General features: G+C 42.8%; 1 protein-coding gene across 1 annotated transcript in view; it reads right to left on the reverse strand.

Annotated features, from left to right (window-relative positions):
* The window catches only part of ELOVL6 (ELOVL fatty acid elongase 6), a 117,966-nt gene extending 104,772 nt beyond the window's left edge, over positions 1-13,194 (reverse strand). The window contains exon 1 of the mRNA XM_063108796.1: positions 13,106-13,194. Coding sequence (XP_062964866.1) covers positions 13,106-13,194 — 89 coding nt within the window. The remainder of the gene's footprint in view (positions 1-13,105) is intronic.
* Between the last annotated feature and the right edge of the window lie 3,600 nt (positions 13,195-16,794).

The following is a 16,794-nucleotide window of genomic DNA, read 5'->3' on the forward strand; positions in this document are numbered from 1 at the left end:
GGAAGCAGTGGACCTCTCAAGTATTGCTCCAAGGTTATCTGCATAACCCAACCATCTGTCATGATTTGGTGGCTGGGGACCTAGCCAAGTGGACAAAGCCCAGCACGGTTACAATGTTTCACTACATTGATGTGTTGTTAACCTCTGATTCTCTTACAGATTTAACCCAGGCAGCTCCAATGCTGCTAAGCCATTTGGAACAATAAGGGTGGGTGTGAACACAGCCAAAGTACAAGGACTTGGGCTGTCAGTCAAATCCCTAGGAGTGGTCTGGTCGGGTAAAATGAGGGTCATCCCAGAAGCTATTGTAGACAAGATACAGACATACCCTTGACCCACAACTGTAGCTCAGCTACAGACATATTTGGGACTTCTGAGGTATTGGAGAGCTTTTGTACCACATATGGCTCATATGGCATGCCCACTGTATGCATTAACAAAGGAGCCCCCTGGGATTGGACTGAGGAAGTAGAACAGGCTTACTGGGCTACAAAAAGGGCAATACAGCAAGTACAGGCTTTACAAGTGGCTGATCCCACTAAGCCTTTTGTGTGATATTTACGTCTAATTCAAGAGGGTTAGGATGGGGTTTGTGGCAGAGACAAGACCGATTCTGAACACCTGTAGGATTCTGGTCTTAGCTCTGGAAGGGTGCTGAAGTATACTATTCTCTAATAGAAAAACAGCTAGCAGCAGCTGTATATTCTGCCTTGATGGCCACCAAAGCTATCACAGGAACTGCCAAAGTCCTAGTAAGGACAACATATCCCATACTAGGTTGGCTGTGCACGTGGGCAACCAACCCTAAAACAGGTGTAGCTCAGACTCCCACTCTGTCTAAATGGGGAGCATATACAGAACAAAGAAGCACTGTGTCAATGAGTCCTCTGTCCAAAGAGTTGCAAGCTGTGCTAGGCCCAGTAGAGGCTGTGGAGGAAACTTTGGCACAACTCCTACCCATGGAGGTGGAGGCTACATCTTTCCATGAGGGACAGGGACCTATCACAGAACAAGCTCTAGCAGATGGCTCTAGCATGGGACCCTCAGCATCATGGACAGCTGTTGCTGTCCAGCCCTTAACAGATACTATGTGGTATGAAAATGGCACAGGGCAAAGCAGTCAATGGGCAGAATTGAGAGCTGTTTGGACAGTAATAAAAAATGAGCCTGGGCCATCAACCATCTGTACTCACAGCTGGGCTGTGTACAAAGGTTTAACCCTTTGCATTTCTACTTGGAAATATCAATGGTGAATGATAGGCCACCAACCCCTGTGGGAACAAGCCATGTGGCAAGAGTTATGGGAATTGGAGCATGAGAAAGAAGTAACCCTTTTTCATGTCACAGGACATTTCTCCCTAGCCAGTCCAGGAAATGATGAAGCTGATGCCTTGGCTAAGGTAAGATGGCTGGAGAGAACCCCAGCTGCTGATGTAGCCCAGTGGTTACATCGACAAATGCAGCATGCTGGCAGCAGAACCATGTGGATGGCAGCTCAAAGATGGGCCTTGCCATAGAATGGGAAGATGTAGTAAATGCCTGTCATGCTTATCCAGTATGTGCTCAAGAGAGTTCACAACCCCTGTGGGTACCCCATATAGATGGGCAAATAACTCGAAGAAGGGTGCCCCTGACTCAATGGCAAGTGGACTTTGTTGGACCACTGCCAAGGTCAGAGAATTTCAGACACATCTTCACTGCTGTTGATACAGCTACTAGTCTTGTTTGTATGGCCTTGTAAGGCCCCAGACCAGGTAAACACTGTAAAGGCATTGAATAGCCTTACGGCCATGTATGGCCGGCCTATAGTCATAGAGAGTGACAATGGAACCCACTTTACTGGACATGAGATTCAGAAGTAGGCTTCCCAGTTGTCTATTCAGTGTAAGTTACATGTGCCATACCATCCCCAGGCAGCAGGAATGATTGAGCGATACAATGGTCTTTTAAAAAGGGGGCTAAGGCTATCTGCCCAACCCCCATCCCTGAAGGGGTGGATACAGCAGTTATGGCCTACAGTCAGGATTCTAAACGAGAGACCCTGCAAGGGTGGGCCCTCTTCGGTGGAAGGTCTGTTGCACAGGGCTGCAGCACCTATACAACTGCAAGTCACTACTAGAGATGAGCTTTTGAAGCCAGGATATGGCAAGAATGGAAATATTCTCTTACCAGACCCAACCTGTTTACAACAGGGACAGACAGTACAGTGGGAATGGCCTTGGAAAATAGAAGCCCCCCATATATGCTGGGTAGGCCTAATAGGGCCTTGGGGGAAAGGATTAGAAGAAGACTTGCAAATTTCACCTTGGGTGACAAGTACTTGGACTCCTCGAGTAAAGGTAACACGGACTGGAACAGATAAGCACTCTATTCCAAAGGGCACACTTGTATTATCATTATGGCCAATTATGAGTTCCCCTATACTGTTACATATAAAACCTACAGATCCAACAGTACTAGCAGATAATGTATGGTATCATAAGCCAGGTAAGATACCTATTCCTGCAACCATCCTTTCCCAGGATGGCAAACTAGCATGTACCTCACCAGAGGGGTGAGAACTCCCCCTATTGATACCAATAATCCTGTCTTTTTGCCCAGTGTTCTGGCTGCGGGCACCAGAGTCAACTGGATACAGACATACGTTCATGTGACCAATGTGTTGGCTTATTGAACATACACAATTTCAAACCAATGATGACTACTAACTGGACATGTGCGGATAATAATTGAAAAAACAAAACTACAAGAGAAACCTTAAGGACAAGCCTTAAGGCATATTGGACAGATGATAGGTTGAACGTAAGGGTCACTTATTCTTGCTAAAGGAACATCGCAGAAGATTCTGAATGCACAGATTGTACAGCGAGGGACCCTGAAGGGGTGGATTGTTGGGGAAAAATAGGAAAATGTTAGGGCCCCTCAGATGTTCAGAATCTTGCCAAGCATTTGCTATAAATATTCTCAGGCATTCCTTGTTACTAAATGTAAATTGTGTATGGGCACCCAGGTGTCCAGGGTTGTGGACTTAAGTATAAAAGACAAACAGCTCTGATCCACAGTGCTTCTCAGAACTCTCAGAGAAGCCACTAGCACAGTTGCTCCTAGATCTGAATAAAACCCATTCATTTTCCTATGCCCACGGCTCCCAGAACCTTTTCTTCCCCTATTACCTAGCTCACAGACCTTTGTGTGGAGGGTTTGTAACACAATCTGTGCAACAGACTCAAGGGGTCTGTAAGCCCTAGCTTTACACCTGCCAGAGCAGACATCAACCTGGCTGTAGATATCATAACCTTAAAAAGAGGCATTGCCCTGGACACTATATACTTTATGTTTATCTAAAGGAAATCAAACATATAGAATGATATACAAAGGTGTTCATCAGAGGATTATTTCTAATTACAAGCTTAACATGTTCAGCATTAAGAGAATGGTTACATAAATTTAAGCCCAAACAAAATATTAAGTAGCTACTGAAAATTATACTTATGGAGAGGTTTTAATGATATGAAAAATATAATGTAAAGAGGAAAAAGAGCAACATAAAAAGGTATAATATGCAGGGGGCCAGCCCGTGGCTCACTCGGGAGAGTGTGGTGCTGATAACACCAAGGCCCCAGGTTCGGATCCCATATACGGATGGCCGGTTCGCTCACTGGCTGAGTGTGGTGCTGACAACATCAAGTCAAGGGGGTTAAGATCCCCTTACCGGTCATCTTTAAAAAAAAAAATAATAATAATATGCAAATATCTAACCCAATACAGTCTCTGGCACATGATAGGAAACTCAGTCTGTTGCTGTTGTCTGCTGCATGATCTAAAGTATACAGGAAACTTGGAAACCGGGTTGAAGCAAATATGGCAAAAAAGGGCAGTAACTGCCTCTACATCAGACTTAAAGGTGTTTTCTTTCCTGCATCTCTATTTTTTTTTGTTTTCATTTCTTTTTCTTATAAGTATTTCTTACTTTAGAATCAGGAAAACTAATAAAATAAAAGGTACTCTAATTCTTCACATTGTAGGAGCTATCCCTCCTGTAGGGAAAATATAGGAAAATGGTCAGGGCCTCTCAGATGTTCAGAATCTTGCTGAGCATCTACTGTAAAAAGCCACGTGCACCCAGGTGTTCCTTGATTACTATCTAATGTAATTGCGTATGGGCACCCACGTGTCCTGGGTTAGGGACCTTAGTATGAGGAACTAACAGCTGATACATGGCACTTCTCGGGATGCTCCGGGAGGCCATTAGGGCAGCTGCTCCTAGCTCTGAATAAAGCCTATTAGTTTTTTACCCATGGCTCCCAGGACCTTTTCTTATTACCAAGCTTGTGGACCTGCGTGTGAAGGGTTTGTGACCCAGTCTGTGCAATGGGCTTGAGGTGTCTATGAGACCTAGCTCGACACCTCCCAAGAAGGATATCCCCAACCCACATATTTTTTTCTGTCAACAGCGGTGGCTAGTAGTTAGTGACCAGTAATCCCTAACACCTGCCTGGAGTCTAGAACCAAGATGAATGTGAGGTTAACACCACAGAGAAGCAGACAAAATAGTTTACAGGCCAAAGTTTTATAAGAAATGTTCCAAATCTGTGTGCCCTCAGTTTGTTTTAGATGAAATTGTAAATATTTTATAATAGAAGCATCATTAAAGGTGTCATGGCTTTCTGAAATTAAGTGTTGACAGATCTTGAATGAATGATACTCAGAAAATAATTCTTAATGATTTGAACTGTGAAGTATTTACAGTTTAATGTTCATTACACCCAGTAAAACAAACAAGGGCTTTCTGTAGGCCTTAAGTGTTCAGGATCTACTTAGTGAAAATTATGACAAAGGACACTTGTGACATCATTGACTAAAACCACAGGTATATTTTCAGTGCAGCCACGTTTTCAAGTGCATTGTGTTACTGACTGAATATTCATTAGTATTCAAGTAAGGGGATGATTGGGGCCTGTGTGACCTGCCCCCATCTCTACCCCACAGTCCAAGCCTTAGTCAGGGGTGGAGCCCATTTCCCCTCTTCTTGTCCCCACATGCAAATCCCCACTCATATAACCAAACTGTGCTTCAGTTTTCTGTTGTGTAAAAGATAATACATCAAAGAGTGGTTGTGAGGATTAAGTTAACATATGTAAAACATTTTAAGAGTGCCTTCAATCAGCAAGTAACTATGGAAGTATCGACTATTAGTATCATTGCTCCAGAATGAAGAAAACCTACCATACTTTCTAAGATTTTTAAATGAAATCTGTATCAAAAAGTCATAAGAGGAAACTGTAGAAGGTGATATTTAGGATACTTTTTCTTGTAAAATACCTTTTATTGAGCTTCCGCCCTCTTATTATAATGATAATCACTGCTAGTACAGCTTTTAAAAGCTTAAGGCACCTACAGACTTCAATAGAAGTCTCAAATTAAAAAAAAAAAAAAAAGTTTCAGGAGTAAACCTTCTCATCAGACCTTTTTGCATTAAGCCTCCAAAAACAAGACCATGAAATTCTCAGCTTCAAAGCATTCAATTCCACTGAACTCACATCACCTATAAAAGTCAATTACCCCAATTAGGGTGGGCCTAGCGGCTTAAAACCTTTTACATTTTAACATCACCCTTATGAATAGAAAGAGCTAAGCAACTGGGCTTAAAAGACAGAAAAACATGAGGGTTTTAGCCATTCTTAAACCTACTGAAGTTTTTAAAAATTCAGTAATAATTGCACTAAATGTTCGATTTTTGCATCTATAAAATGTTTATTAAAATCATATTTAACTATTCTTTTTTCAAAATTGACAATATGGTCAATTTTATTAGGACCTATTTTGCAGCAAATTTAGAAAAGTATGTTCAATTCAGCAAGATGCTCCTGTGGTAGGCAAGAAATGATCTTTCATGCGTTATCAGTTGTCATTATTTCAATGTCACTTTTAATGTATGTTTATGTATATGGACATGTATATGTGTATATATATACAAGAGTACTTCAAAAAGGTCATGGAAAGATTATATTATGTTTTAATTCTATTTTTCCATGAATTATTTGAAGTACCCTCGTATATACATATAATCTTCTAGGTAAAAGTCTGTACTATCCTAGCAAAGATAAACAGTAACCATCCATTTCATTTATTTTTTCAGTCTTCAAGAAATGATCTTTTATTCTGTTCATTAGGAGTTAACAAATAACCAATTCAAAAAGTCAGCCTCCAAACTCAGGGGATCATTTAAAAAAACTAGCTCTACAGATAGGTGTTAATAAAATTAAAGACTGAGCTAAAATATCTGAAATTTATCTTTATTAAAAAGAAATCATACTTGTTTCACTTAAAATATGTGGTCATAAACTTGATATAATGTGTTTTGAGGGATCTCCTTCCCCAAAGTATATTACATCAATGATACTCTCCTCATATTGCAATTAGGAACTCTTGGATAAAATCTTTAGAGAGAAAAAAACAAAAACATGATGAAACATTGAAGGGAACAGAAGTATTAGAAAACTGTTTGAGCAATTCTCTACCCAGCAAAATCGTTTCCGATTAGCGTATCTAATATATCTCAGCAAATTTATCTAATTTATCTCAGCAAACAAAAGTGTAAAATTTTCTCACTTGTAGTTTTTTTGTGCAAAGTAAATGCTTACCGTTAAATTTCAATAAGTTCATAGTGGATGACTGACTAAACAAAAGTTTTTCTAAAGCACTTGCTATTCCAATATACCAGGAATTAAGAACCTTAAAACAAAAACCATAAATGTTCAATATAGAAATGAATCATGATAAATGCATCAGCTTGAACTTAGATGACTTACATGGTTCTGATGCTCTGGATAATTCTTGCACAACAAACTTAAAATTAAAAACTTACATATTTTACTCTGGGATAATATTTCAGAGAAGGACTAATCTATGTCTAAAATAAATTACTGAGGGGCTGGCTGATTAGCTCAGTTGGCTAGAGTGTGGTGCTGATAACACCAAGGTCCAGGGGTTAAATCCCTGTACCTGCCAGCAACCAAGAAAATAATAAATAAAATTAAATATTGAAGGTTAAATATAATTTAGAGATGCTTTCCCCCCCCAATTTTTTTTTGTGGGGTATTATGTTGTTTCAATACGTGCATATATTGCACAGTGATTCATTTAGGGTAGATAGGATAGTTTTGTACCCATTAGTCTACCTTTTCTCCTTCCCCAACCCCTCCCGGCCTCTTGTAACCATTATTCTACTCTCTACTTCTATGAGAACCCCTTTTTTTTTTAGATTCCACATATGAGTGAGATCATGTGTTATTTGACTTTCTGTGCTTGACTTATACTTCAACTGCTGTTTTTTAAAAGTTCTCTGAAATCTGAATAACTACACCAACATTACCCTTTTGTACTGCCATATACCCATAAAAACAATCAGAATATGGATAAAAGAATGAAGTTATGAGCCTTAACATTACATTAAAGGCAAGTTATATTTTCATTCACAAACATGTGCTATAGGTAACTCTTCTATGTAAATGCCTGAGCTCTTCTAACAAAGACAAATGGAGAGTAAAAGCGAACAGGCAGATTTAAAGCTAGAGACTTTGTAGAGTGTAAAAGTAGAGCTGATGCAAATTCTGTGGATGAAAGTCTGGTTCTTCTTAATAAAGGACAGTTCAGCTCACTTGTGTCTGTATATGAAAAATTAAATGAATCAGAAGCAATTTTTGGATAACTCATTTAAGAAAATACTTGGGCCTGAAATATTCTAGATAATTGAAGCAAAGATGAAATCTTGAATTGCCAGAATAGTGCCAGACTCCTCCTAAATATTTATTTCTAAGTCTCCATCACCCTCATAACTTTTCAATTGTCTAAGCTGAAAGATTCTTCTTTCAAAGAAATATGTAAAGCAACTCTTAGATATAGAATGGGTTGACTATGGAGTTAAATTCCAATGTTACACCTTGACACTTTTAAAATCATCATTTAACATACAAGGAACAGGCAACCTTCTGGAGATCACAAAATTCAACTTCCAATTTATCACCATATACCATTTATAACTAACGCAAATATATAGATGGATAATATAATCATAAAATAATTTTGCATTAAGCTGGCTTTCATCCTTGTGAATCCTAAACAAACAAGGATTGCATTAATATACATAATTTCTTAAAAGATACATGAAAGTTCAGCTTAAAATTTCTACACACCTCTTCATTATTTTCTAGGATTATATCATAGATCCCATTTTTCTTCTCTACATATTTTCTCAGTCTTCTCACTCTTAACTCATATTCCATCTATATCCCAATGCTTTCTTAAGTTTATTGAATGACATGTTAAGTCTCACACACTTAGGACTTTTCATCCTAAGATTAATATAAGTTGTGATTCTCCAAAATAAGTGATAAGCAACATAATGAGTACAATATGGACGCAGCATTTTCTTAGACAGCTGACCAAATTTATACTTGCTGTAATATTAATGACTAAATGAAACTCTGGCCTGTTCTGTTCCATAGCCACAAGCTGCATATTTTCTAGTCATTTTTCTTACAAATGCATGCAGCAGATCACAAGGATTTCAGAGAGCAGTTGAAAGCAATCCTCACTACAGGAAAAACAATAGCCTAATTCTATGTCTGCATTTGAAGTTTCATCAACAGCAGGCTGCTGTATTTTGTGTAAAATCCTAATACAGGTTTATAATACTATTTATGTTCTTTAATCCTCAAATTGTCCATTGTGTTACTCTCTAAACCTCACATATAAGAAAGAACATATTGATGTATGATTCCTTTTAAGGTGTTTCCATTTTTTCCTTTGGTAAAAACAAATTGTTGAATAAAAGGGTTTCCTTGGCTGGACAATATCTAATTCTAAAAATTCCTACACTATCTTACAGACTGTACAATACAGAATCCAAAATACAAAAACAATAAAACCCTTACAACCATCACCACCGGAGGGAGAAGGGAGAAAGTCAGAAAAATATACAAAGCACTGAGGCTGGATGTGTGGAGGATGCCAGGAGAGGGGGGAGGGTTTTATGAGGTTCTAGGCAAGCCCTTTGAAGACGTCACGGCACATACATAATGTTACAGCAGTCAGCACAGGCCTCCTGCTTTCCTATTGGTGAGCACCGTGTCAGCCGACATCAGAAGATAATCATCATTGGCCGGACGATTACAACCGGAGCAACTAGCATCCACTGCTGTTAGCACAAACCTGGCAGGCTGCTAAAAGAGGGAAAGGCATAGCCCAGCTTCCCTTCGTACTCAATGAATTTTATATTGCCTTACCAATCACTGGGTGAGTTTGCTCCCTTGCTAGCAGCACTTCTAAGTCAGCTATTAGTAAAAAATAACAAGTAAAGGCCAGACATCTCAAAAAAGAACAAAATGTCTCTATTTTCAATGTTGTAAAATCACAGGGGCTTTTCAGTGTAAAATCGGAATTCAAAAACCCTATTTTGAGCTAAACTAAAGCAGGCATTTTCTTCTACCTGGTGTAATAAACTCTCGTTTACCAGATAACATGACCCAGCATATTTTTAACCGGACATACAGTTTTAAGATGAGGCTCAGGATGACTCTCCAAGGAAATATACTTATCTGCATTTGAACTGCTATTCTATTACATATGGAACTATTTGCTAGAAAAGTTAAAAAAGTCTACAGTATTTATGTCATGTCTAGTCCAATGAGTATAAGGTTAATCATTCATTAAAGCAAGAGTAAACTTGATAAACTTGTCTCAGTCAAACTCTTTAGTGTTTATACAAATACCACTTCGAAAATGGATCCCCATTCCATTAGTATGTGCTAAGGTAACAAGTGTGGATTATAGGGTATGTCTAATAAACTATCCTTATTTTAGGTCCTCTTAAATGATACTAGTTAGCACTGATAGCATAGTGGCTAAACACTATTATTCCTGGCCCCCCTCACAATTCTTCAAAAGCCAATGTAGCTGATTTTTGAGAGATAATTCTCCAAATTAACAAGTTTTGTTTGAGGCTGTGTCTAAGGGATTTTTTTTGGACAACTACAAATAAGTTCTCAAAAGACAAAGTAGAAACTTCACTACAATGTGTTTTTCCCCCACAAGCTAAGCTATTCCAAATCATTTAAAGCTAGTCAGTGTGGAACAGGTATTTTGCAGTTTCCTCAAGTTCCCCTGGCTTCAAGAGGGTCCAATCCTTCTATTAACAAGGGAAATAAAAAAGATACTTTCTTACACACTTGGTTCAAGGCTCTTTGGCTGTTGTTTTTCTTTTGGGGGGGGTTAAAATTGGGCCCCCAGAATATTGGAAGAAATGCATGAGATCTAGAGTAAAGAAGAAAGCAAGACAATTAGGGTCAGGAAGAGTTGCAAGGAAAGGGTAACAGCCAACAGGATTCTTTGACTGCAATATGCAATCCAAGAAGAACATAAAGTCAACAAAGAGGGCAAAAGCCAGGAAGGGAAAAATCCTAAAATGTGACTAAAACAACATATACAAAACACATGTTAAGTCACGAGTATTAACAGGTAGTGCTGGCAATAAAATGGGCACCAATCACCATTTTAACTCACTGGACAAGCATCTAACAATCAAGAACCAAGAGTGGACCGTGCCCTAAAAAGCCGATGGTCTGGTGAGAGGCACAGATATGTATGTAAATGTCCTTATATATAAACAAAAGCCAGGAAGATATTGCCAGATGAAAGGTACTTAAGAGCTCGGAGGAAATAGTGGTCAGAGCCTTACAGGCAAAGATAAATTCGCGCATTTTTGTCATGTTCAGTCCCAAAAGGGCTAGGACCTGTCTGGCTCGGCGAATACTTATTAAGTGGAAAGAACAGGCGGGAAATGGTACCTGGAGCAGGAATAGGAAGTGGCCTCAGAGAAAAGGCAACAAGTCAATAAAAGGCAGTTATCTACCGCGGTGGTAGAAGGGAGGGCCCGCAGACAGTGAATGCGCTTAGCCGGCAGAGCGAGGGGAAGCTGACCCCGGAAAGCCTGGTTCAAGCAGGATGCAGCCAGCGGTAGACAAGGCAGACATTAAAAAATGCAGAGCAGGGCCGGCCTGTGGCTCACTTGGGAGAGTGCGGTGCTGATAACACCCAAGGCCATGGGTTCGGATCCCATATAGGGATGGCCGGTTAGCTCCCTGGGTGAGCGTGGTGCTGACAACACCAAGTCAAGGGTTAAGATCCCCTTACCGGTCATCTTTAAAAAGAAAAATGCAGAGCACACAGGGCTAATGGGGGAGGAAGATGGGCACGAGTAGCGCAGGCTACCGTAAACAGCTGCGGAGAACTGGGCCCTAGGCGGACCAGCTGCGTTGCTCCCGGCGCCCGCCAGCCCGGGTCACCGCCCCCTCCCCGCCTTCAGCACCACCCCCTACGCGGAGGGAGGAAGTGCATCTGGAGAAGGACCGCGGGCGGCGAGCGCGAGGGGGTTCGGCCTCCCCAAACGCCGCGGCCTCTGAAAGTCTGATCGCCTACGGGATCGGGACTCTCGGCGTACAACCACCTTCCGGACCCACCCCCGGAGCTTTGGGCCTAGGCGGCCCGGGCGCGCCCCACGTGCCTGCCGCACTTCCCGTCCTTCCGAGCTGCTCGCGTCCCCCTTAGGCTCCGGCTCTGGCGGGACGCGCCCTCCGGCCCCTGGGCCCCTAGTCCACAGCGGCCCTCAGCCACGCCGCAGCTTGCGTGAGCGCGCGGTACAGGCGCGCGCGGCCCAGACGGCTGGCTCCGCCCGGCTGCGACCGCAAAAGGCCGGCCGACAGGAGGCTGGGGGCGGGCGCGCACCGGCCCAACACGAGGAGGCTTGTAGGCGACTGGGAAGGGCGGGAGCAGAGGGAGTTGAACCCCCCTACCCCGACTCCAGCCCGCGGCACCCCCTCCTACTGCACCAACCCGCCCCTGCCTCGGGCGCGCCGGAGTCTCTGGTTTCCCATTGATGACAGGAGGGAGGGAAGGCAGGTCGTGAGGACAGGGGGCACGCGCGCGGGCGCACGCGGCGGGCGAAATCCCCCGGCGCCCGGAAGCCCCTCCAGACCGGCCTTCCTCCATCAAGCCTCCAGGAGGCTGCGGGCCACTGCCCAGCCCTGAGGTGCGTTGGGCTTGCACTTTACTGAACGCCAGACTCGGGGTTGAAGAGAGGAGAGAAATATTTCTGCCACAGCTCTGCCTACAAGGAAGAAGCGAGATGACCTCCCCTGTTAAATATTGCAAGGTGACACTGGATCGCCTCCCACACAGGAATTTTCAAAAGGACTGGCGGAGAGAACACAGAAAACAAGAAAGATGTTCTCCCCGGTTAGAAGTTTTTCTGGGGAAGAACCCCCCAAGGACCGATGGGTTTTAGATCTGTGTGCCTGAACTCCAATCAGCAGCTCCCACTGAATTAGAAGTGAATGTGTCCAAAAGGCGTTAACGTAAAACAGAAACTTAATAATGGCGTGACTACACTCGCTCTGATTCATTCATTTTTGCTTCTGTTCTCATTGTCCCCTCCTCTGCCCCCTCCCCCCTCCCGTCTCTTTATGAAACCGGAAAGGGATCCGCGTGGGGAAAGGGGTCTGGAAAGAAGGCATCCGGCTGAGGACCGGCAGTCTGCAGGGCAGTTAAGTAGGAAAGCTGCAAGGAGAAAAGGACACGAGGGATGGGGAGAGCCAGCACCAGAGCCCAGGGCGGCGGACGGGAGAGGGTTAACACGGGGTCCTCCCTCCACTGCCTTCCACACTCCGGTTGCGGGAAGCCGAGCAAGAAAACCCAAACCTAGACTGAAAACCAGGAGGTAGTACAGGTAGGGTACCTGGTCTGTGGCATCTCTCCCGCCTTCCCTGTCGCTCAGACATCACTCTATGCACACATATATGTTCTACGTTATATAATCTTTATAAAAGATGCCTGTGTAGCCACGGTTCCTACAGGGGCACCTAGAGACAGCGCGATTCATGCGGCCCCAGTGTCTCCTGCAGCCCGGAGACCCGAGAACTCAGCGACCGGCTACTGCAGCCCGCGATTCGTCGCTCCATTCACCGCGGACAGGGAACACCGACATTAAGGCACTCCGGGAAGACGCGCAGGGCTCCCGGGAACAGAATCACACGAAAGCATCACCTACCAGTTTTCCTGCATCCATTGAATGGCTTCATTCTCGTTGAACTGCTTTTCGAATTCATATTCTTGTAAAGTCAACACTGACATGTTCATTGGGGCTGATCTTCAGAGTCGCTACGTGTTCTCTATACAAAATAAAATGATCTGTAAAGCGCTTGATTTCGCGAGCTCTCCTGTCTGCTTCCCCCACCCACCCCCCTAGGTCTTCCCCTCGCCGCTCGGTCTCCGGCGGTCGGTCTCTCTCCCGACCCCTCTCAGCTACATCCAGGGTTGAGCATTGCCTGTGCCTCCGCTCCCAGCTCCTCGCTCTGGGGCTGTCCTCCCGGCGTCCGCATCCACCGTAGGAGGAAATGAATGCCTTGCGGTCTTAGTGCCCGCACGTTCGTCCATCACCCTTTTTACTCGTCTACAGGGAAATCTCCTCCCCCTCATGCGATCGGAAAAATTAACTCTTTGCGACGGATTGCGCGAAGCGGCGAGACCTCTCCCCGCCCTGGGGGACAGTTTAGCTTCCGCGAAGGTGGTGGGAGGAGTGGGGGAAGGGCGCGGAGGAGGAGGAAGAGGCCTGGAGGTCAGCCCCATCTCCCCAATCCCGACCTCGTGGGCAGCCTTGCCCTGCCTTTGAATGAAGTTTCAGCGTGAGGGGAGCAGCCCCGAGGCGCGTGAACCCGAGAGCCTGGCGAATAAACGACTGGGAAACAGTAAAATCTGCCAACTCCCTCAAGTGAACTCCAGGCAAATAAATGTGGGTTGGGCTCACACGTGAAGGGAACGCTCTTCCCATCTCCTCGCCTGGGCCGCGCCCTCCGGGACCACCCCCACCCCCACCCCCACCCCGGAGCTCCGGCTTTGACTCACGCTAACCAGGGGCCTGGCAGCCCGCAGAGCTCCTTAGTCACGTGCAGACAGGGGATGCTGAGGATGAGGATGGTGGAAAGTCGAGAAAGGCTACTAGCCGGAAGTGGAAGAAGGGATAGGGAGAGGGGTTAGGTGGAGGGGTTGAGTACGGGAGGGGGAGAATTAATGAACAGATGAGGGGGAAAGGAGGTGAACGGACAGAACTGGACCAACGGGTCCAATGCAAAAACTTTATTTGTATGCATGAGTAGTTTTGCTTTATTTATTGTATGTGTAAGTAGAATAGAATGATTGAGGGGAGAGATGAATGTAATGTTGACCCCTACTGAACCCTCCAGCCTTACAGCAACGTCGTTTTAACCTCAGCTTCCATATACATCCCTCTTTCTTTTACCAGAGGGAAAACTATTTTCTACTCCGGCTGCCCCTCCACTTGTTGTCCCCCAAAACTAGGAAAAATGAAATATTAAACATAAAGGGATCTAATGTAATTGTAAACTTAAAAAAATAATAATAAGGAATTTATGCTTTTAATATTGGGTGGCAGGGCCGGTCTGTGGCTCACTTGGGAGAGTGCAGTGATGATAACACCAAGGCCACGGGTTCGGATCTCTATATAGGGATGGCTGGTTAGCTCACTTGGGACAGCATGACCCTGACAACACCAAGTCAAGGGTTAAGATCCCCTTACCGGTCATCTTTTAAAAAAAAAAAAAACACACACACAAAAAAAACAAATAAATAAATTTAGGTGGCCATTAAGACTAGGGAGAAAATTTCCTTTCCCTTGTGAGCATCTACCCACCTCCCCAGTAGTTTAAAGAGAAGCGTATTTTCATTCAAAATAAGGTGCCTCCAACTCCTGAAAAGTGAGAACTGGAAGAAACATCTCTGAAAAGAAGGAGGAAGGTATAATAAGAAATTTAAGAAAGAGAGTTTTAAAAATCCATGACAATAGATTCTATGTACAGACTTTCCGCGTCTCTCGGATTAAGGGTTGTCATTCTAGAGACTTCTGCAGTACAAGTCTGGGTGAATTTGAAGGTAAGGCCCAGGCCAAAACATTTCGCATAATTGGATTGGGAGGTGGGTGAAACCAGATGAGAGAGAACTTTAGCACAATACTTGGGCCTATTAGCAATCAATAAATATATTTTTCGAGGGGGAAGGGGGCGAATTTGGGATTTTTTGTTTGTTTCTTTGTTTGGGGGGGGGGGGTGGCAGTTGGCTGGTGCAGGGATCCAAACCCATGACCTTAGAGTTATAAGGTTTCACTGTAATCAACAGAGTAACCGGCCAGCCAATAAATATTTTTAAAGTGAATGATTAAATGAAAAAAGATAGGAAAGTGAGAAAAGAATCAAGAGAGAAAAAAACCAGAAAATTATTGTATGTTGTATGGATGAGTTTTTCGTCTAAAAAGGATTCAGTTTTTAAATTCTGTACTGTTACTAGTCATCACATCAACTTCAAACTAGTATGAGAAGTTCGCATTTAGTTACTGTCTCTTACTCAAATAATGTCTGTTATTGCCAGTTTATTTTCCAAGAATGGATCTAGGGTTATGTTAAAAGCAAATATCTGACTTGTTCTTAACTATGTATGGAAAAAAAATTACTCCAAAATGGGAGATAAAGAATAAATAAATTTCAAAAAATGGGAGATTAAGTCCCTATTTCTTGACGTTTAAAGAGGATAATTATAAAAATGATAAATGCTTGATAGTACTAAGTGCTGGAGAAGGTATTCAGAACAGGCGCTGTAGTGGCAGTGAAAACTGGTGACTTTCTGGAAAGCAATTTGGCAGCCTATATGATAATTTTAAATCCACACCATTCATTGTCCAGGTATTACTTAAGTACATACTCATCTGAGCTCTTGAGTCTCAGGGGAAAACAAGAGAGACTGGGCTCCTGCTCACCTGGAATTCCCATTCTGGAGGGGAAGACAAGATACTTTCTCATAAGGAAAAGCTAGGGTTAAATTTTAAACCTGGAAGACCTCCTTGAGAGGGTGACTTTGAGTTGAGACTCCACTGACAAAGAGCCAGCCACCTCTGGCAGAGTGTTACAAAGAAGAAAGAGTAAGTACAAAGGCCCTGGGGTAAAGAATGAGTTGGTAGGACTGAGGACAGAGGGCTGGTATGGCTTCAGGACATAACTAAAGAGGATTTGAAAAATAATTAAATTGGAGAGGTATCCATAGGCCAGGTCTTTGCCCCAGGTAAACCAAGAAAAGATGTTTGGATTTTATTCCAACTGCAGTGGGGTGGAAGAAGATTAAAGGTGTTAAACTGAGGAATAGCTTGACAATTCCCAGTAATTTCACTAATAAGAATTTATCCTATGGATATACTCACAAAAACATGCTGATATATATATATATATATATATGATATTCAGCACTGTGTATAATAACAAAACACTGGAAATTAAAGGGGGCTGCTTGAATAAATGGTGGCATACCCTTATAATGGAATAGTAAGTCGTTTAAAAAGATATGGTTCTATAGGTTGTGATATCAAAAGAGCTTACTAATATATGTTTAAGGAAAATGAAAAAGCAAAGCACAGGACATTGTTTATAGTGTTACATAAAGAAAAACATCTTCATTGTGCATAATTTTTTTTCTGGAAAGACCGACAAGAATTTGTTGTTAATGTACATATTTGGGAAAAGACCTGGGAGAAAACTAAAGGGAGTTTCTGCCTACAGTTTACACTGTTTATTTTTCTGCATGATTTGAATTTTCTTACCATGTACTTGTATTTCATTTTTAAAAAAGTCAACAGAAGTTAGCTGAGTAGTGAGATAATAGGTCACTTTTCTATTTAAT

Source organism: Cynocephalus volans, chromosome 9, assembly GCF_027409185.1.
Source record: "Cynocephalus volans isolate mCynVol1 chromosome 9, mCynVol1.pri, whole genome shotgun sequence".
Taxonomy (NCBI): domain Eukaryota; kingdom Metazoa; phylum Chordata; class Mammalia; order Dermoptera; family Cynocephalidae; genus Cynocephalus; species Cynocephalus volans.